Source organism: Maylandia zebra, linkage group LG20 (assembly GCF_041146795.1).
Source record: "Maylandia zebra isolate NMK-2024a linkage group LG20, Mzebra_GT3a, whole genome shotgun sequence".
NCBI classification, from domain to species: Eukaryota; Metazoa; Chordata; class Actinopteri; order Cichliformes; family Cichlidae; genus Maylandia; species Maylandia zebra.
The window spans coordinates 10,761,345-10,783,457 of NC_135186.1; the positions used below are offsets into that span (position 1 = coordinate 10,761,345).

A 22,113-nucleotide genomic window follows, 5' to 3' on the forward strand; every position below is an offset into this window, starting at 1 on the left:
ATTCATTTAAGCGAGCTTGACTACTGATCGGACGTCAGACTCATACATATAGGCATGTTTGCCGGTGCTGCACAATCCTAGTATCTGTATTTAGTTATTTGAACTAAACATATTTTGAATAAAGAAGATTTTGTTGGGGCTGTCATTTTCCGTCGCCGTGGTGGATATGAGACAGCTACCCTAATTACAAAGGTAATACAAGTGTTGTAAAAGTTAGCTTAAAGACGGCTAACAGCTAAAACAGTCTGTGATGATGTTACAGACATGATTATTTTGCTACGTTAAATCCTTGACAAATGTTATGGTACCTCGTAACACACCAAAACACACAGTCGATGCTCTTATTACAATGAAATCACATCTTTTAGATGTGGTTCTGTTGTCTACCTCAGATTTACCAACATTCACGAAGCTATGCTTCCTCTTTGTCCTGTTGTCACTCAAATATCTGGAAATTTCTTCTCTTGCTATAAATAAGTGGCCCATAAAGTGTGACTTTCGAAATGATCTTTCTTCTTATATCTAGATTCCCCTTTTATCTTTTGCATCTTGTTTTTTTTCCGCAAGGGGATAAGCTGCCGGTTCCTGCCCTGGCTCGTACCTAGGGTCAGCATGGATGAAGAATCCCTTGAGGCAGCCATCGCTGCCTATAGTGCCCAGTTGCAGCAGGTGGAGACAGCCCTGTCTGCCGGCCTGGACCCCACCCAGCACTCAGACCTGCTCAAACTGAAAGAAGATCTCCGTCAGCTGATAGAGCTCACTGAGGCCAGCCTGGTGTCTGTCAGAAAAAGTCAGCTGCTTGCAAGCCTCGAGGAAAGTAGCGGACTGCAAGTGAATGCATCAGAAGCAGCTACTGATGCAAACGGTGGACTTGATGCTGAGTTTGCTGCTTTCTACTCTGAACTTGGGGAGTCTTCGGGTAATAGCTCAGATTCCAAAGAGAGAAGTAAGGACGGGGGAGGGGGGGAGGTGGATTATGAAGAGGAAGAAGAAGAAGAAGAGGACAAGGAAGAAGAAGATGCACTAAGTGGTACCAAAGTAAGAGCGCCCTATCGGACAACATGGGGAACATTGGAGTATCACAATGCCATGGTAGTGGGGGCAGAACCGCCAGATGGAGATGAGGCACAAGTGCGAGTGCTCTACATCTACCCCACCCAGAAGTCTATGAAACCCTGCCCGTTCTACTTGGAGGATAAATGTCGCTTTCAGGATAACTGCAGGTAAATTATCACTTTCACTGAGGTGACCATAAATTACTGACAGCGTGATTTAAATTCGGGGCTTCTGTCAGTTCAGTCCCTTACAAGATTATTGTATCATCTACTTGGATCTCAGATCTGTACACACAGAGAGTTATATTTGGTGTTTTTTCACTATCAAAGGTTTTCTCACGGTGAGGTGGTCTATGTGTCGGAGCTCAGAGAGTTCCTAGACTCTGATCTAAGTAATCTGGAAGAAGGTTCATCTTGCTTGGCTCGTCATGAGGACGGTATCTGGCACCCAGGCAAAATAAAAGGTATTCTGTTCACAGAGTGGTCGTAATGTAAACACAAAAAAAGTATGAAGAGGTATAAAGAAATAACTCAAAGCCTTCCTCTCACTTTAGAAATTGACAGCGGTTTCTACACTGTGAAGTTCGACTCGCTGCTGCTGAAAGATGCCGTGGTCGAGGCCGACGGCGTTATCCCACCTTTAAGGGAAGATGACCCGCTGTCATCAGAGTCCGACTCGGATGACATCGGTGATGGAGATGATGCTATGGGATATGCAAAAGGTGTGTTTACATTTTGTAAGAAAAAACAAATCAGCCACAACATCAGAAAATATAATCTTTAAGTCTGCCTGCCAATAAAAAAGGCAATGGGGTTCAGAGGCACTCACTTAAAAAAAGAAAAAAAAGAAAATGAAGAGGCTGCATGGTGTCGTGATTTCTCTTGGCAAGTGAACGATCACCTGCTCGATTCACCTTTGGGGTTTTGTCAGTAAAACTCCTGACAAACAAACAGCTGAAAGTAGCTTATGTTAAAAAAAGTTTCATGTCAGGACATCATAGAGAACGATGTTAGTAAAAATGTATCTGTCATAGCTACACATTGGGCCAGTTATTAATATGAAGAAGGGTTTTCTTGACTTGAAAAAAGAACTGACTGTGTCTTTTACTTGTTGTGCAACAGTTATAGACTTTGCTGTGGAACCCACTGAAACATCAAGCAGTGCTAATTTTGGTGGCTGGGAGGCGCATACCAGAGGCATTGGATCCAAGCTCATGCTCAAAATGGGCTACGAATATGGAAAAGGTGAGTGCAAACAGTGCACAACACAGCGCTGAGGCTCAGAAGTCACAATGTCCACCCCTGGCATGCTGTTTAAAAATCAGCTAACCTAACTCTTTGCAGTCATTTTGTTTTATTTTTAATTCTTGAGTTTTAAAAATAGGACAAAACATACATTTAAGACACTTTTAGAAACAAGAAAAAGTAGCACCAAGATTAGGAGAGGTTGTGATGGTGTGTGGTTAGTGTAAGACAGTGGTGTTTGGGTGAAGCAGTTATTTTCTTTAACAAGACGCGAGAGGGCAGTAAGGTGCACTTTAAAATCATATACAATGCATCACAGCTCAAAAGTGTGTCATCTAACAATAGACACACAAATGTCTATGCTTAAATTTGTGCTTTGTCCAGTTTTATTTTCACTTTGCTCTGTACATGATTGTATGTTTGCCACGTAAACGAAACAAGTTTTCATATTAACTTAAAGTGGTTTGTGGTATATTCAACCCAAACAAATGTCTATCCAAAATAAAATCAAGTCAAGTCAGATGTTTTTGTATAGCACATTTAAAAGACATAGATCGGTCTTCAAGTTTGAGTTGAAGATTTCCAATCAGACCTACTTTGTTTTTTGGTTTGTGTGGGAGGGGTGGGTTGTTTATTAGGAAAAAGCTTAGATATTACAAACAGCCTCTTCCATGATTTTCTTCCTACTTTTGTCATACAAAAGAGGGAGAGCAAGTACCAAAAATAGAGATAACTAATTAAATAACATTGATTAATTATTATTAAAGGAATGAAAGACAAAAAACAAAAAATGTTCCCAGTATCTTTTGGTTCTTCCAGTCTAATATTCAGTTGTTGAAAGGAGGAGAAATAACCTATATAAAATTATAAATAATTTAATTATAATATTTATAATGGTAGTGTGTGTGTGTGTAGCACATCTATCTATCTATCTATCTATCTATCTATCTATCTATCTATCTATCTATCTATCTATCTATCTATCTATCTATCTATCTATCTATCTATCTATCTATCTATCTATCTATCTATCTATCTTCTGGTTTTCACTGTCACACTCTATCATTTTTTGTGTGTAGGTCTGAGATTGAGAATTACAGTCAAACTACTAAACTAACATTAAGTTAGATACTGGCGAACTGGTGTCTTAGTTAACATATTTAGAATGAATACAAATGCATTTTCACTGCACAGTGAATCCTAATAAAAGTCTATGTATGCAGATGTAAGAAGCACATTACACTGTGTTCTTCTTCACTCACTGTCTTTTATGTTTTCAGGCTTGGGAAAGCTCCAGGAGGGCAGAGTGGAGCCAGTAATGGCGGTGGTACTACCCAAAGGAAAGTCTCTGGATCAGTGTTCTGAGTTCACCCAGAGACGCACCCAGAGCAAGGCTGCAAAGGACGGCGCACAAACCGGCCGCCCAAAGCGGCGCAGAAAGCCTCGGGTCGCTACCAGAGGGGGCCAGACCGTTTTTGACTTTCTCAACCACAAGCTTGGAGGCAAGACCGCTCATCCTCCCGAGGGGGGTGCTGTTGCGCCATCAGCGGCAACCGGGGTGGAGGCTTACCGGGGAGGAAAAAGCACCAAGAGGAGTCTGAACGTGAGGCTGTTCCAGGCTGCCGAGAGGGTGTCCCAGACCGAGAGGGAGATCCAGAAGCTGAGCGAGTCACTCAGCAGACAGGAAGGCAGGTCAGTACTGGGGTCAGTGCACAGTCTTCATTAGCTGTACTGCAACCTTAGCCAATTGTTTCCCCACAGAGCCTCAGCAGCTGCTGTCACATTAGAAACCATTGCATATATCGCTCTGCTTACACAATACAACAGTCTATTGTGAGATATGAAGCATGTGGAACTTGAGTTGCTATAATGTTCCTGACAGTTAAAGTGGTAATTAATGTGAGTTTACAAAGAAGGACTGTGGGAGTTGCGCGAAAATGTAAATAAGGTGTGAAGTTGCGAGGTTAGACACATGGTTCTGTGGCCAACGCAGCTAAATTCAGTTTGACTCATCATCTCGTCTCAATTCCTAATCTGTCTGGGTTTTTATTTATTTATTTTTATGTGTGCAAAGGGACCCATCCATAGTGAAGCAGTTGGAGGAGAAACTGTCAGCGGCCCGCCGGCTGTTGGTCCAGCAGAAAGCCCAGGAGCTGTCCATCCAGAGAGAGCACAAGAAGGCCGACACACACAAGAAGATGACTGAGTTCTGAGCTCAGCTGTCTCTCAAAGACATGGAGGATAAAGGAAAGCACTGCGAGCCTGAAATGAACTTTTGCTCCCGCCCTTATGTCAGGTTTTTTTTTTTTTTTTGCTACACTGTATTTGAAGACTTGTTTTTTTCCAGTCGTTTCTCACTGCCGTCTCTTGATGCAGAGTGAATCCGCTGCTCTTCATTTATTTTTAAGCGCTGGCGCATTATCCGCTCAGCATTGATGTTTTTTTGATTTCCAGCTGCACAGGTCTCAATAATGTTCAAAAATATTTTTCATTTTTAATGAACTTTTGTTTTCCTAGCTGTATTTTTCTTCACCTGAACTGAAAAAAGAAAAATATATAGCTTGTTTGGAGAACCTATTGTGTGCCTTCCTTTGTTCTTAACCGCGCACACCTGAGCTCCACTTTAAACTGGATGGACTGTGCTCCCATTGTTAGGCTTCTTTGGCAGAGGTTTCGATCGCTCTGGCCGAGCACTGCTCCAGTGGTTGGTGCCGTATACTTGAACTTTCATACTTTTAAAATTACATCCTCAGGAGTTGGAAGACCTTTGCAGAGTTTTGAAGTTACGCCCACGCCTCTTACGGCTCGTACACACCATCTTTGAAGTTGCAACCGTAACCTTTCTGTTAAATAATGAATTTGGAGAGCAGCCTGCCTGCTCATAAAGTCTGACACACATTGTCTGTGGGGTTGGGTGGTGGCTACGTGAAGTAAAAGGTTGCAGTCGTGGTGCTGGGCAACCGTAGATCAGGCCTTCGTCCTTTTATAAGCGACTTCAAAACTGATGTGGCGAGGCATAATAACGCTATTACTTCAATTTATAAACACCTGCATTTAACATCTCAAATGAGTCCAGTGAGGTTTAGTGTGAGTCGGAGACCATGACAGACAACTAGAGGAACTGGTGAGCAATCATATCGTCCCTGAAGGAAGACAGATTGTACAATCATGCTAAAGCAGTAACAGCTGCAGTGAGATACAGTGTAAGCCTGTGCACGGGGGTCTACTGGAGAAGGCGGGAAAGCCACAGAGGCAGAACTCCTAAACCTTCTTCTCTCCGTACCCTGAGGGAAGCCCCCGCTTGCACCTCGGTCTGCTGAGTGACAGCACTTTGACTGCTGAATACTGCAGGGGTGACGCTGAATTCGCTGATCATGGGCTAAATGCACTATGTGTGTTGATTTAATAGGATCCCTTGAGGGTCTGTGCTTCACGCTTTACCCCATTTATGAGGGTCCAGTCAGTGCCCAGCTAGAGGCAGATTCACTGCGTGTCCTACTGTGGTCGTGCTGTCTGCATGGTTGGGTGTATGAGTGCACCACACACTCCCACAGACACTCGTGCCATAAGAATTTGCTGGGGCAGTTTTTAACTGCGCTTCTCGGTGCCTCACAATTATGTGAGGTGAAATTACTTCTATTACTGTATGTTACTTGTGTTCATATTATATAGGTAACACATTACTCTGTTAATTTTTACTTGCTTTTAACTTTTTAAAAGAGTGTTACTCTGAACATGTAGATCAGCTGAGCTTTCTAATGTTTTTGTTTAATACTCCTGAGAAAAGTGTGTGTTTTTATGCCCTATTCATTAGGTTTCACAATCACTGTCACAAATATTGTAAATATTTTCTTATGTACAGTCATATACAGGGTAGGAAATAAAGACATGGTGCAGGTGGATGTCATTCTAGCACAGACAGGTTTATTGGCACACATCTTACAGATAAAAAAAACCAGCCTAACGTTATAAAAGCATAAGGTTATTATCAGATATCTGGTTCAGTCTCTTACAGTGAACCTCACGCATGAATACAAATGTCTCACTTTCTTTGTGATGAATATTGCTGAAAACTGTGAACTGATTCAGTTATCTAGCAAACTATTTCGTGTCTGAACTCACAGAATAGATTATTAAAGTCATGCTAACTGTCTCAGTATTCCAGTTTTTACACTTAGTGGTGTTCCTGAGCTAATAGGCTTTGAAAAGGTGCAAGTAAAATCCTGCCAAGGGCTAGAGACCCCTGCACCTGCTCTGGCTGATCTTAAAGCCCCAGAGCTGGCCTCCAACCTGTAATCTCACCTCCAGCTGAACCTCCAGCTTGAGGCTGATTTATTTCATTAGCACGGAGGAAATGAAATAGGACTTCCAGTATTAAGTAAACAGTCAAAACTGCTTTGATATAAAAGCCAAAGTCTGACCGCAGTGTTTATGGTAATCTGTCTGACTTTATCTTTGTAAGTTTTACGTCTAAACATGACCATGAAACCTGCATTGTATTCATTCAGGTTACTTTAAAGGTAGAGCTCTTCCTGCTCGGGTTTACAGTCATTATAGAAATGCTTTAATGGCTGAGTTTGCCAGTGATGTTCTGACTGCTTCCCTAACAGGCGCAGGCTGTTCTTTGGCCAGTTGGCATTGAATCTTGGATGCAGATGCTATTCCCTTGTGAAGATTTTGGCTCAATATACTAGTTTTTGAATCGTGAGTTTTACTTGAGATGAAAGTGACTTTGTGAAAATCTCTCTAGGATGCTTTTAATGCTCCCAGAGAAGCACGAGTGACTCCCAAAGCACTTAATGCATACTGTTTAAATACAAAATATTCTCATCTGACACAAATACACTGTAATCATGAAAACATGACTCTTCACATATGCAGCACTCTGTTCTATACATTGAAGGCCTTGCTATCTACCTTGTATGCACACTTATTACCAATTAACAGTTAACAAGTTTTCTTTTTACAATTTTGCATGATGCATGAAATTGACATGTTTTTCCATCAGTTTACACTTAATAACACATCAATGACTCACTCGAAGGTATTTTGAATATTGTCTCAGAACTGAGTCTTCTTGCTAAATCAATTTTAGCTTTGGATGGGATGTGGGGACTCTGTCCCATTCTCCTGAAACATCCATTTAAACTCTGTCAGTCTGGATGGGAACCATCCTTGAGCTGCCATCTGCAGGTGGCATACTGACGTTAAGTCTGGTCTTTGGTTGGGCCACTCAAGTGGCAGCATTGTGCTGAAACCACACTTGGACTTCATTTCAGTGTCATGTTGAAAGGTGAACTTTCATCCCAGTTTCAGGTTGCTGGACTCTGGAGACTCTGTTCTTCTAGGACTGTTCTGGATTTTAATGCATTCACACCACCTTCAGTCCTGACCCGTCTCTTTGTCCCTGTCACTGAGAAGCACCTTTGTGTTCACTACAGGGATAGTATTTCACTGTGGGGCTGAATGAGGTGATTGAAGGAGCCTGCTGTTTACCAGACATAAAACTTCTGGAGTTCTGCTCAGAGAGTTCAATTTTGGTTTCAGATCAGAAAATATATTTCCTGGTAAAAGCAAAGCTGACTGACATTATTAATTTTTACATATATTTGCTAGAAAAAATGGGACACAGCAAAATACTCAAACATGCAAACACAAATGGAAATACAATATACAAGGCAAAAACAGAGTTTGTACAATTTTAATAAGCTTGAAGGACAATATTTGGTATGACCACCTTTACTGTCCGACACAGTCTGAATTCTTAGGTAAACTTTTTGTAATGTCTTTTCGCGGTCTTCTGGAAAAGAGCCTTGAATGCCCTCCAGGTATCTTGAAGGACATTCAAGGCTTTTCTTTGGATGTCTCTGTGTAGATGATCCCACACTACTTTAGTAATGTCAAGGTGTGATCTCTGGGGAGGCCAAATCTATTGCTGATATTATTCCACTGTATGTTTTTCAGTCCAGGCATGCTTTTAATACACTACTAGTGTGTTTGGGATGATTGTAATGCTGAAAAATGAAACCAATCAGATGATTTCCATGATTTTTGCATGTTTTCTTCATTCTAAATTCCAATTCAATTTTGACAAAATCCAACTCCACTGGCTGAAATGCAGCCCCTGACCATGACAGAGCGTCCACCATACAATGCAAATGTCTGTAGATACTCACTGTTGTGCGTCTCTCCTAACATCCTGCATATTGACAGCAATTTGAAGCAGAAAAATTCTATTTTGGATTTACCCCACTAGATTCCCTTGCGCTGTCATTGATTTTCAGTTCAGTTCTTGTGCAATGTGGCATAGCTCAGCCTTTTCTCCCTGTTTCCCTTGCTTAAGAATGGCTTCTTGACAGCCACTCTTCCGCTGAGACCATTTCTGCTGAGGCTTCAGCGTACAGTCAACCGTCCAGATGCATCTCTCGGTTCCTGTGTCTAGTCTTTGCTGGATTTTACCTAGGACTTTCATCGATAGCTTTTAGGCCTCACAGTTCTTCTCTTTTCCTTTGCTTATCCAATTTTCACAGACTTTTTAAGGACAGTCCCCACACCATGCCATACCCATTATATATAGGTTAGTATTAGTAAGGAAGCAGCTATCATTAAGTTCATCTTCTTTGCAGGAAATAACCAACATTTTGAAATCAAAATGTCTACATTAATTATCCGAGCAGGGGCATATGTATCTCAGAAGACAATCACTTAATTGAAATTAGCACTGAAGGTCAATTTTTCATAAAGGTAAATTCAATAGCATGACATTTAGCTGTAATTAATAACACTGTGTACTTACATGGCATTTGGCATTGCTTCCTTGAGGAAGCCAACACAAAGGACCTTTATGGAGTTTTGCCATTTGCTTTTCTACAAGTATTTAATGCTGAAATTATGCATGAGATCTGTGCTGAAAAGGCATGGCTTATCATTTAATGAAAATTAGTTTGTGGTTTCATAAAGACCACGCTCATTTCATTTTAGAATTATAATAACAATATGCTGTGGTATTGTGTATCCTTGGAAAACTGGTGGGATAAATGGAAATTAATATCCGTTCATATATAAATCTTTGAATGCAGACAAAAGATTTAAACTCATGTTTGTCATATGCTACATTTTTGATGTTGCAACAAAGCCAGAGCACTCATTTGTATTTCAGGCTATCGCCACCTTTTTTTCTCCAGAGTTTGTGCTGAAACGTACGAATAAACAGGGAGCACGGCAGCTATTTCACCTTGTTCAAAGTGCAGTGTTTCCATATTGTGCTAAATTGCTGTTTTCTCTTGTCTGTGAATTTACATAATGATCAGTGGTTAGTCGTCTGCTGAGCAAGTGGAAATGCAATAGTTTGTTTGTTGAGGTCAAAATTGAGGTCATTACTTTGGGTATTCAGGTGTAACATTACATGCTTTTAAAGCTAATCGGATGTGGAGTTTTATTCACGTGGAGCTGCAGAGTGCTGATGTACGAACACAGGATTAAAGTGGAGTAATTGAATACTTTTTCTTTTCACACACAATTCAGTGATACACGTTTGTTCTGTTCCTCATGTTTCATCAGTTTTGTTTTGTTTTTGTTTCATTTCCACTTCTTTAAGTTATTTAGGCCAACAGTTCAAATTTCTAAAATAGAAATATTAAAAAAGCCTTTTCATAGATTCACATACCTAATCTAGATGCTTTCCATTTAGCTTTGTTTTATTTTACATGAAATTAATATAAGTAGACATGTGCCTATAGCTCTTTATGTGACATAAAGAAATCAAACAAGGCTTTCAAAAACATCTCACAACCCACACGCACGACAAAGGTGAGGGTGAATTTGGCACAAAGGCAAAGAAATCAAAAAATACACCCAACAAAGAGTGTGAGGGTGTTAAAGAACTACATGGACTTGAACTGAAACTGAAGTGAAGCATCTAAACTAGAAATGTGTGTGCAAAATGTACAGTGATGTGCTTTTGAACTAAAATAAACAATGAAATAATTATTTAATGCAAAAAAAATCTGTCCGGTCAGCTGTACAGTTCTGTTAAGGCCCATAATTATTTAATGATTGCTTTACTTCTTGCAAATTTTATAAGTGCTCCTAAATATAGTATCTGCTTTAGCTATTCTTTGAGGACAGAGGGACACGTGAGATTAATTTCTGTAACGTATTTTAAAAAAAACATCCAAAAAGCAGGTCCTCCTGTGGAAGCAGCGAATGAATAAAACTAAATGTAGTTAAGTGTGAAACCCTCCTCTGCCAACTTATTTTAAAACACTGCAGTACAATTAACCTTTGCTCTGTGCATGAAATAGTTTTTCACAGAATAGTGGTGTACTCATTAATAAATTTTAATTATCTTTTTTTATATAGCTGTTGTAGATACTGAAAAGATCCATTATGGGAAGCGACAGAAGTCAGGTCATAATGAAAGCGGAGAGGACGCTGGAATTAAATGTTGGAACTAATGAGTAACAAATTCATCTCAAAATCTTCAACGCCAAGGTAGAATAATAATATTACCAGCATCGCCACATTTATTGTCATCATCCATATCAGTTTCTGCTCTACTTGATAAACCAAAAGAAGCAAAAGAGATGGAAAGAATGACAACGATCTGCAGTAAAAGCAAAGAGAATGGCTGAATAGATGTGCTAGAGTTAGAAAGTTGCAAAGCTGCATGTTTGCTTACCTGTGGAGTGACTCTTGCACAAAGCAGGACACCTGAATGCACCCAGCCAAGAATTCTGGCAATTAGGTTTCAAAGAAACAATCGTTTTATGAACATATGTATTTTTTTGTATTTGGCGAAAGCACTGTACATTGATCTGTTCCACAGTCCACATACTGCAACACTGACATTACTGAAGGAATGTTAAAAGTTAGCTATATATTCAACTTTACACAGTCTTATGAACAGCTCCCGGTGCCTACAGTCTTTGTCTGTCTGTGGCATCATCCATAGTTCTTCATGGGTTAGAGTCAATTTTTCACCGTTTTTTACAAGAGTATCTGATTGAGCCATACAGCTCAATGTCAGAACGGAGTGACATGGAAGGATATTTTTGCTGTTGGCCTTTTGCCCTCATAAAGAATTTATATGCCCACTGAAATCGATGATTGATATTTCATCTTGTCTTTTAGCGAGTAACCTTCCGATGACCCGGCCTAAGAGCGAGAAATGTGACAAGTAGTCCTTTTGAAAAACAGAAAATAAAAAGACCTTTTTTTTGTTAAGAGAATGGGGGAACACGTCCTTCTGTCTGTCCGTGTTCTCTTTCCCTTGATGCAGAGATTCTAGATCATTCCAGCCAGCCAAGGAGGAAGAAAGAGTCCCACAGATCCCAGTATACACACCAGCACAAACATCCAGAGGAATATCCTGTCAATGACCATGGCCACATACTTCCAGTCCTCCTTGACCTAGCAGAGAGGGGAAACAGCACAGGGGGACATTTCAAATTTCACTCCACACCACCTTCCTTTTCTACCTGTCAGTTTTCACCCTTGATTGATTTCTCACGAATGGCTGATTTTTTCATTATGAGTCTGCTATCTCTTAAATGTCAGTCAATCCTTGCTTGTGTCTCTTATGAAAAATTCAAGGTCAAATTGCGGAGGTCCCATTGTTTTAAAGACAGGCCTATTCTGGTTAGAGCTCGAAAGCGTATTGTGGCGTCGACGGTGACTGATGTCAGTGAATACAATAGGTTTTTATTACATTTGCTCACATATATCCTCCAGAAACGTATTTTTCCCCTCTCAGAAACTTTATAATTAGCATTTTATCACTATGTGCTGAATTTTTTTTAATTATTTGACATGTAATACTTGTTCCAAGCACAGTTTCAGGGTTATGTTTGAAAGCAATAAAGAAAATTCACTTGTCTAATGGTCAATTTTAATTAGGTTGCATAAGCATTTGTATGTGCGACTGTTCACACTGAGTTGCCCATAAGAGCTTCTAAATAAGACAGTGTTCTTTTATCATCAGAAAATCCCGATTACTGTTATTACTGACTCAGTCATGTCACTTTTATCTTGCTTTTTAATAATTAGCAATGGTAAATTGACTTGTCATTTATGGGTCTGATACTTGATTGTCATTATGTGTTTATGTGCTCTTCCTTTCTTGCATCCCTTCTGAGTTTTTGGGTATGCGCATCCTCAACATATGCAAAAGCCATGGGAGCAGTATATAAACATGTATGTAAATGCCAACAACAAATGTTTTGAAAAGAAACAAATATGATATTGAAAGTCTTATTATACTTTGTATGATTTACAGTGAGCAGAATCAGTAGTTTAAAAATATATTCGTGTTGGCAGGGGTGATTTGGCCCTGTTCTTTTTCTAGTCAATAACATTTTTAAAGCCTCCTCCTAGTACACAGCATAGACAGGAAAAAGTACAGTATGTGAACAATGCTGCATGCAGTGGAGCTCTGCATACATAGATGATAAAAAGCAGATAACAACATAACCATTTTTTATTTTTATGCAACACACAAAGGACAGCCCACACTGCTTAAAACACACTATTTTTCCAGTTATTCTGCAAAGCAGCACGCATTTATCTGAGAACTGTAACACGATTTATTTGTTGTCACTCAGTGGCTGAGTTCAGCTTAGCTGGATCTCTGACATGCAAAATAACAGGGTTCCTTGTTTGTTCAGGATTACTTTCATCCTCTTTTGCACGAGAAAAGAAAGAAGGGGAGGAGCACTGCTTGGTGGGAGTGAGCACAGGGAACATACATGTAGGCTTTTTGCATGGAAGTACATTTCACCCCTGTGGGATCCAGTCAGAATCTACTGTTTTTATTTAATGTTCCTCTGACACCTTAAATGCCTGCAGGCAAAAGATGCGAGGTAGTTATGGGGTTTTTTTTACAAACAAACTGACCTTTTAGAAATGTGCCCGCTGAGGTACCATGTTTCTCCTGCTGGGATCTGACTAATTTTGAAATTGAACAAATCGTGACAGATCAGGTATTGGATTTTATTCTCCCATTTACTTCAGTCTCTAAATGGTAGCTCAAAATTACACAGTGTGGTTTTTGTCCTGTCTGTCTCCTCTCATTCCCAACTAGCCGTGGCAGATAGCTCCCTGAGCCCGGTTCTGCCGGAGGCTTCTTCCTGTTAAAAGGGAGTTTCTCCTTCCCACTGTTGCCAAGCGCTTGCTCATAGGGGGTCATTTGATTGTTTTGGGGTTTCTTTTTCAAATTATTGTAGGGTCTTAACACTAAAATATAAAGCACCTTGAGGTGACTGCTGTTGGGATTTGGCAATAGATAAATCAAAAATTGTGCTAAAAGCCCTTATTTAATTTCTGAAAGGATTTCACTTGTGTTTAAAACAGAACATTTAGAAACATTATTACCAAGGCTTGATCGTTTCTGTCTACTCACTGAAAAGTCTGCATCTTCTGCCCTGAGATGATCAGCGATGTACTGCACTCCCTCTATAGCCCGTTTCATAGCTGGAGAAATAGTTGGAATCACAGCATCCTGTTGGGTACTTGCATCTTTTGTGGACTCTGCTGTTAGGGTTTCTGCTAGCTGATCTGTAGGAGGAGTTTTTTTCAACTGCCCCATTATTCCAGAGACCCCATCATCATGCAGACAGCAGTACTGGACACTGCTGGAGCGACACAGATGTCTGGCTTTCTGAGGAAGCGACTTCTGTTGGTCACACATTTGCTCTACGCTGTGGGAGCGACCATTTGGGGCCAGTCTACTTGGTTCTTCCCTCGACAGGTTGCGAAGTGGACCCAGTGGCAAAGTTGGGGGCAATGACAATTGGGAAGAAGACGAGGCCGCTGAGTTGTGTCTGCGTAGGGGTTGCTTCTCTGAGAGAACTGAATACTGACCAGATGTGGATCGGCTGAAAATGTCGGCCTTCAGTGAGTGATCTTCTTCATTGTGCTTCCCAAGAGGGGAAGAGGGTGGAGATGGTGAGCAGACGAGGATGCTTGGGCTGTCAGACTGTGTCCTTGGGATTATATTTTCAGCCTGGGCCATTTGTATTAGCCCAGTCTCTAGGCCTGTCCAGAAGGCCTGAGAGTTGCCTGTGGCAGATATCGTTGTTGGACGGTGCATCATCTCAATAAGCTTCTTGCAGTGCTGCTTTGCGGTGCCTGGCGGACGCTTCATGAAGAGGACCTGAGGTACCAAGTCCAGGAATACTCTGCGGACCCAGTGAGGCATGCCATGTGTTTGTGGGGATCGGTGGTGTACATTCAACACAAAGACGGTAATTATGATGGAGAGCGTGACAAAGACCATAGTGAACAGCAGGTATTCACCAATCAGTGGTATGACCAGAGATGTAGATGGTATTATCTCTGTTATCAGCAGGAGGAACACTGTTAAGGACAGTAGCACTGAAATGCACAAGGTAATCTTCTCGCCACACTGGGAAGGCAAATAGAACACCAGCACAGTCAAGCAGGAGATAAGCAGACAGGGGATAATAAGGTTTATAGTGTAGAACAATGGAAGCCTCCGAATGATGAAGTAGTAAGTGATGTCTGCATAGATCTCTGTGCAACACTCATACTTTTTTGTATTGTACTTGCCCACTGCATTGACAATCACCCACTCCCCGCTCTCCCAGTAGTCCATCTGGTCCACATCACCGGCCATGCTGATCAGATCGATCTTGGCACGGTCATAGGTCCAAGAGCCGAACTTCATCTTGCAGCTTTGCTGGTCAAAAGGGAAAAACGTGACATCTATGCTGCATGAAGACTTATAAATGGCTGGTGGCATCCACTTTATCTGGCCATCGTAGAACAGATGCGCCTTTGTGAAGTGAGTAACTGCAAAGTCACCGTCGGCACTGCAGATGAAGACCAGGGGAGAAAGGTGGAAACACATATATCAGACTCACATCACATTTTAGCCCCTCTTTAATAAAGGAATTTTATAAGTTTAATTCTGGGTGATTTCTTCAAGCACTACTTTAAAATGTTCAAGGTCAGTCGCAGCTCACAGGTAGAGTAGATGTTCAGTTGCCATGGAGGTAACTAAGTCTTTTTCATTGGAAAACTCAAGTAACAAATAAGATTTTTTGCTCAATAGATACAGGAGAAAGTTAAAGAAGTGGTGTTATCCGTTTTTACAGTTTCTAACCCTGTGAAATTCAGGGGTCGAGACTAATTTAAAATGTATTTAAAAGATTAAGTATTCTGAGTCATCAAATAAAAAGTGAAAATGTCTTCATCTATGTCAATGACACTTATGTTTATGTGTGTACATCTCTAAATGGGCAAGATGTCATGTCTTTAACATTCTGTTGGTGTCCAGTTTGTTCATTATTCAGTTCATTCACAGTCTGTTGTTGCCTTTTTGTTATCTCTTCATGCTCTACTTGTGTTTGAGTCTGTCTCCATTGAGTTACTTCCTGTTTTATTTTGGTGTTCCTTGTCATTTTCTTTTCTTTTTTTGCAGTTCCTGTGTCTCATTATCCCTGATTTGTTCCAGCTGTGTTCCCCATCTTTTTCCACCAGCCTCATTAGCTTTTGTATTTATTGTCTCAGTCTTCCCTTGTCCTTTGTTGAGTGGCTCCATATTTCTGTGTGTTCTCTAATGTTTCTCTGAGTCTTGTAGTATTTGTTAGTGTTTCCTATCCTGGAGTAATTATTCCTCATTATTCCATTTTCCCGTTCTTATTTTGGACTGTTTCCCTTTCATCAATCCTCCACTTAATGCTTGCTTTATGCTGCACATTGCATTTGGGTCCGCATGCAGCTACCACTTTCCACACAGCTTATGATTTTCTGTTTAGAGACGTTTATGGAACAATTCAGTGCTAACATGATATAATTTTCGAGACGTGAATAAGGTCTTCATGAGCCAGAGGAAAACAGAACTTGAAGATACAGTTTTGTCTCAGATCTGAAATCTCCTTTGTGTACACAACAGTCCTGCTTTTACACACCTGATACCAGTTATTACATCCACCCTCATCGTGTGAACCAGCAATCTCAGTTCTACATCTCAAGGTGCAGAGCTCATTCCAAACCATTCAGCTCAAGTCTACAGAGGAAATAGCTTGAACCTATGTAATCAGAAAACCCTTTTGATGTTTATTTTCTCTGAATGGACATGCAGGCTATTCACAATGTAACATTTTGCTGTTTAAATCAATGCTGTTTACAAAAGTCTTTGAGATATTGTGTCACAAATGCACTTCACAAGTGAGATCGCCATGTTTTGCCTCACTAATTAAAAGAGAGAAGTGACAAAGGTTCAGTCATTTCACCATGAAAACAACAATCTTTGTTCAATAACTTAAAAGTTGGATATTTAGCAAATTCTTTCATGAAATTTTCTTTCCTATTAGCCGACTTTTGGAAAAAATATTAATCCAGGTTTACTTGAGGTGCTCATACTAGATGCATTTTATCGTTGAAATACATCCAGTTACATTTCACCTTCTTATTCCCAGCCAAATATATTACTTTCTGTCATACTGAGCTTTGTTTGTAACCACATCCATTAGGAGTGACCTTGTTCACATATATTTCAACTAAATTACTTTATGACATTGGCACAGGACAAGATGTTTGGCACAACAGCAGATTCTTCGTGTTTTCCCTCAAGTCATGCCATCTGTTGGAATTAAACCACCAGAATCTGAGCATTACTTGCCATATGATCATTTTTACATTGAAATGTTGACATTTAAAACGCACAGGAAGCACACTGTGGGCCTGAAAAGAATCTAAATTTCATATAGCACAAAAAGGTGTTTCCTTCCTCACTTGTTGTAGAGGACAATGTCGGGTCTCCAGATAATCTCTGAGGGGATACGTATGGAGGTGACATTTTCATAATCCTCTGGGTTCCAGCGGAGTTTGTAATCGTTCCATTCCTGTTGCAAAACATTAATCATATTTATGCATCGCAGCGTTATACTGGACTGTATTTCACATGCCTTTTCTCTATCATCTTTTCTTACTTGCTTAACCCAGACATTTGTAGTCATCATCTGGTTCTTCTCATCCTTTTATGGAAAACAGAAAAGAGGATTACTCTGATTACAATGAATTCAACGTCCATCAGCACTTTATTACCACTGAGATAGAATTGAGTTTTTTCTTTCTCTCTTTTTTATGGTCCTCCCCCAAACTCATGGGGATGGGATTTTGTCCCCATAAGTGAGTGTTAGTCCCCACAAGTACAGTAGTATGGCAGTGGTCTGTCCTCACAAAGACGTCTAAACAAGTACACACACACACACACACACACACACACACACACACACACACACACACACACACACACACACATTCATGAATCATTTCTAGAACAGATCAACCAGAACAAAAAACACTTTCACTTCTTTGCAGGCAAGCTGCTTTCTCCAGCTCTTCCCTGGGAACTTCTAAGACACAGCAGGCAGTGAATGCACTGTGCAGGAGAAGACAACTTCACCTAAAGTTGACTCTCACCGGCAGGCAGGTGGAGAAAGTACTGTCAACTAATTGTTTGTCATAAACCTGAAAAGTCATCCCCTGCAGCACAGTCTTGCACTGGGTAACTTTTAAATGGCTCTGCATGGCAGTCGGGTGTTTATATAATCATTTTTACCTTAGTCAACAGAATCTCAGTGACATTTGTGTAAAATGCATACTAAAAGCTTGCACTTAAAACCACAGGAGGTCTGGAATGCAAAGATACCAACATGACGAGAGGGGATAACGACGTTATTTTTGTCTAGAGCAGCTGTGTCTGGATTGCTGCTCAGGAGACAGATTTGAATATTTACTGTCTGTGTTAGCATACTTGAAAAGTGAATTTAATTTGGGAAAATAATGCATTGTCTTCTGTTGGTGTGCTTTCATTTCCGCTGATTTATCTCTCTTGCGTGGTGTATCTTTCAGCTAGTAATTACCAATATACAGCACATAAGACAGAATCTCCTCCCAACATAACACTCATAATAATGAAACACATGTCTCATGCCCATTCAACAAGCCAGGATGTTTGTAATTACAAGGATAGCTTTTTTGTTAAATCGTTACAACTTTAGTGATATATGTATTTAGATATTTACATAAATGGTAACTTAATTACAGGTAGTTAAAAAAAGCTATTTAATGATCAGAGTCCCATTATGGAGCCATAACATCGAAATGTCTCGCAGTCGTTTCTTTTCTCCTCAAAGAAGAAACACACAGATCGTGTTATTTTTGAAGGGCACAGTGGTAGCTAGACTTTAATGTCCAGTCGTAGATGTTGATGGAAACTTAACAAAGATGTCAGCTATTACTTACCACATCAATTAGCTGAGCGATAGATAGTCCAAAGTGGACTAGTACTGTATCTGTAGTGTTCCTCACAGGTCGGGAGAGCTTATTGTAATTTGCAAACAGATTCTGGAGCAGCCTCTCTTCAGCGTGGGCACGGGGTCCAAGTTGGAAACACACTGAGGCCAGAAATGAGAAAAAAATTCAACAAAACAAGAAGCTGAGATTAATCGTGTGCCGTCCTGTTTATGTAATTTAAACGAGACCAATTGATCTTTACTTAGAACTGCAACTGCAATGCATAGGATATTCTTTCCTACGTTTTTTTTTTTTTTAACTCCATGGTGATTTGTACCAGTTGATTTTGTGCAGGGCTCTCGTGCATATTCTCATAACCATTTTGAATTGTTTCTATTTTTGTTCACATATTCATGAAATACAGGGCAGAACTTTATACGAATACTATTAATGTTGAAAATATTTGCTTCCATTCACAATACATTAATCTGTAATGGATTGAGCTGATGCTATGATACCAAAGAATACAGAGTGTAATCTAAAAGTAGGGTGACCTCTATTATACAGCTGGCCTATGGTTACATGAGACGGGATCTGAGAGACGGGACAAATCAGGATGGAGGGTTTGGGGTGGGGGGGTTGCATAAAAGGAATAAGAGGAAGGAACAAACGTGCTGATGGAGCGATCTGTCCAGACATTTCCCTCACCACCCTCCTCCACCCACCCTCCACTCTCTCCCTCTCCCTTTCTTCCTTTCAACAGCCGTCCTGATGAAGCAACTCAATCAGATCCCTCGGCACTGAGAAGGACCCGGCGAGGTCTGGGGACAATTAAAGAGAAAGGGATGATCCTGTGCCTTCGACAGGACGACGTCCTTTGCATTTTGGTTCTTTCCTTTCACATTCACTTGGGCACTTTTCCATTATAAACCTTGTTGCATCTGTGCAGGTAATTCATTGTGTTTGCAATCTTTCAGAGGCAGTGATTGATTTAACTGGCCTCACTGATATTTTATCATCTCTAGCAGTACCACACAGTTCAATGTCTTTCTTTCTCTTTGGATTTAATTTGTTTTGTCAAATATCACATGAAAAAAATAATCCTAAAGAGGACCCTTCCAAACTAGATTCTTGTGGTTTCTGGACAACATTAATATATTCGCCAAACACACTTGCTTGGCTCAGGCCCCTATAGAAAGGACGTGAGAGGACCTTTCTATAGGCTTCCATTAGTAACTTCCACTTTTCTAAGGCTATATTATTCCAAACGCCCCTTACTTGTATCCTTAAAATAGCGATACAGGTGTTGTTGCCATGCTGCTGGCCTTCCTCTTGGGTCCTTCTACCCACTCAATCAAAGTTGATGGGCTGTCTTTCAGTTGACTGAAAACTGGCATCCACTATTTTTAAAAGCTTGGGATCGATATCTTATTAAATGGATATAGTTTCTTTTTTCTTTCATGTCTTGTCTTCCTGTTTTCACCTGGATCTGTTTGACATTTCCAGACACCCAACAACCTTGAAATGCTGTTACACGTTCAGACGAGAGAGGCCGTCAAAGGTGGCGTTTGTTTTATCGCATCAAATTCTAGCATTATCTGTTGAATGCGACCAATATTAAACTAAACCGGAGGCTCAAGTACATTCTAAATCAGCCTTGGGACTAATGGGTTTATATGGGAGAGCTCACAGGGTGTTGTGACTTTGGTAAAAAATGCAGATTAGAGCAATAATCTTTGCAGGGAAAAGTAGGCAACTGTTAGATGAGTTTACTTCTACATGGTGTGTTCTCCATTACACTATGAATAAGACTCATGCAGACTGTGATGATGCCAGTGTCTGTCACTCGTTATCGTGAAGTTTTTCTTATATTGCTGTATTTTACAGTTTTCTGAAGCTACAGCAAAGCCTGATGAGTTATTTGGACGTGTCAGAGCTACTGGGTCCAAATCTGTCCTCATCTGATCAATGCTGTCTCATAGGACAGTATTGCATCAGAAGCAAATTAGTTTTCACTCAAGTGAATACTACACAACCAGGCAGATGAAGCTTGTTACCAGGCTACAAAGCTCGCGTAGCAACACAGGCAGTTTCTACCCTTCAGCAGCAAACTACAGAAAACAAGTTTTTTTGTCCCAAAGGTCGTGTGTTTTTATGGTTGTATTGTTCATTGTGCCAAATTAGCCCTCAGCAAAAATCATTGCCTGTCTAATAAGTAATGAGACTGGGGTGGACTGAATATAGATGACTGGGGTAAGGAGAGAGGCTTATATTAAATAGAAAAGCAAGGCCATCTGATGCCTTTCAGTCGTTTCTCTGAATTGCCCTGCTATTTAGGGCAAATCTATTGAAATGGCACAAATACAGGCAGTTCTTTTGAGTCATGCAGTAAATTTCTTTGTAAGCCAACTTTGTTGATGCTGATAAACTTGACCAGCGTGATATTTTAAACAGAAAAAAGAGGAGTGGAAAAAAAATCTAATTTGAGATGATTAGTAGCTAAAAAACCCTCCTCTTTCAATATATACTTCTGCCTTCAGCAAAAATGAAAAATGCATAAACATCCTTCGCATCGGTTTCCCCTATGTTGAAAAATAAAATGACAGATGATGCAGCTTTAATGACAGCACGGTGGAATTATTTACCTTGTGGAGGAAGAGTGAAGAAAAGTAAGCTCAAACATTTGTAGAAATCCATAGTGATCCAGCAGTACCCAACTCTATCAGTGAACTCCCTCCAACTTCTGCTGGATTTCAGTCATAGCAGAAGTGATCAAACCTGGAAAGTCTGCCCTGTGACAGCAGGTCGTCAAGGGGTTCAGATCAGGTTAAACACCCAGACGCAGAGGTCACGTCAGTCTGAGTCAACCCAGGGTCCGGCGGTCCTCCTGATTCCATCTCTCCATCTTTTCACAATCTCTTTTGTCCAGTCATAGCAGTATGAAGGACCCACAGACACATAGTGTAGTTTTTCTCATCCAACACTTCAAAGTCCCTCCTCCTCCTTCCACTGGAATCCTTCATCCAAGTGTGGCTGGCTTATCCTTCTCTTCTCCACCCTCCCTGTCAACATTACTCCCTCCCTCGCCTCTCATCTCTCCGCCTCCTCACCTCATCTCTCCCTCTCTCTCTTTCTCTCCCCCCTCTCTCTCTCACACACCTCATTTCTCTCTTTGTATTCTATCTTTCCCTCCTACTTACATATTTCTTTTTCTCCCTGTTCCAGTTTTCTCTTCTTCACTTTTTTCATTGAAAACAGAACTTTTTGTCAGTCTCTTTCTCTGTGTGTGTGTGTGTGTGTGTGTGTGTGTGTGTGTGTGTGTGTGTGTGTGTGTGTGTGTGTGTGTGTGTGTGTGTGTGTGTGAGGGAGAGTGTGAGAAGGAGTGTGGGGTGGGATTGGTAGGAGGATGGGGTAGTGGATGTCGACTTTTTGATTACTGGTACATACAGCAGCAGCGCTGTGTGGTTTTCTTGACCAGTTATTTGTATGTGAGCTGTGTTACAGTGTATGTGCAGCTACCTGTCAAAGTCCACTGTGTTAAAAAGTGCCA

The 22,113-nt window shown here is 40.6% G+C and overlaps 2 protein-coding genes across 3 annotated transcripts; one reads left to right on the forward strand and one right to left on the reverse strand.

Moving 5' to 3' along the window:
* The first annotated feature begins 20 nt into the window (after window positions 1-20).
* On the forward strand, window positions 21-6,453 carry zgpat (zinc finger, CCCH-type with G patch domain). Its single transcript, XM_004572726.3, has 7 exons — window positions 21-192; window positions 568-1,223; window positions 1,386-1,519; window positions 1,610-1,777; window positions 2,178-2,300; window positions 3,581-3,992; window positions 4,375-6,453. Exons 2-7 carry the CDS (start codon window positions 613-615, stop codon window positions 4,511-4,513), a joined length of 1,587 nt encoding a protein of 528 aa, XP_004572783.3. The 5' UTR covers window positions 21-192; window positions 568-612; the 3' UTR covers window positions 4,514-6,453.
* A 172-nt stretch (window positions 6,454-6,625) lies between these two features.
* chrna4b (cholinergic receptor, nicotinic, alpha 4b) lies at window positions 6,626-21,559 on the reverse strand. 2 transcript variants are annotated; one of them, XM_004572727.5, is made up of 6 exons: window positions 21,209-21,559; window positions 18,573-18,724; window positions 17,255-17,299; window positions 17,058-17,167; window positions 13,699-15,130; window positions 6,626-11,711 (listed from the first exon to the last, which is right to left on the reverse strand). In XM_004572727.5, the coding sequence occupies exons 1-6, from the start codon at window positions 21,258-21,260 to the stop codon at window positions 11,586-11,588; spliced, it is 1,917 nt and encodes a 638-aa protein (XP_004572784.3). In that variant the 5' UTR covers window positions 21,261-21,559; the 3' UTR covers window positions 6,626-11,585. The 2 variants fall into 2 exon arrangements, with proteins under 2 accessions (XP_004572784.3, XP_023011037.3); XM_023155269.3 differs by having other exon boundaries at window positions 17,058-17,299.
* Window positions 21,560-22,113: the final 554 nt, after the last annotated feature.

Bases quoted from the DNA above. Each gene is read 5' to 3' on its own strand.
- zgpat (XM_004572726.3), top strand. From the start codon at position 613: ATGGATGAAGAATCCCTTGAGGCAGCCATCGCTGCCTATAGTGCCCAG. The intron at 1,224-1,385 runs GTAAATTATCAC...TCACTATCAAAG, and splicing joins CGCTTTCAGGATAACTGCAG to GTTTTCTCACGGTGAGGTGG. The intron at 1,520-1,609 runs GTATTCTGTTCA...CTCTCACTTTAG, and splicing joins GCACCCAGGCAAAATAAAAG to AAATTGACAGCGGTTTCTAC.
- chrna4b (XM_023155269.3), bottom strand. From the start codon at position 21,260: ATGGATTTCTACAAATGTTTGAGCTTACTTTTCTTCACTCTTCCTCCA. The intron at 18,725-21,208 runs GTAAATAATTCC...TTCTGGCCTCAG, and splicing joins CTTCACTCTTCCTCCACAAG to TGTGTTTCCAACTTGGACCC. The intron at 15,131-17,057 runs GTGAGGAAGGAA...CTTCATCTGCAG, and splicing joins GACATTGTCCTCTACAACAA to TGCCGACGGTGACTTTGCAG.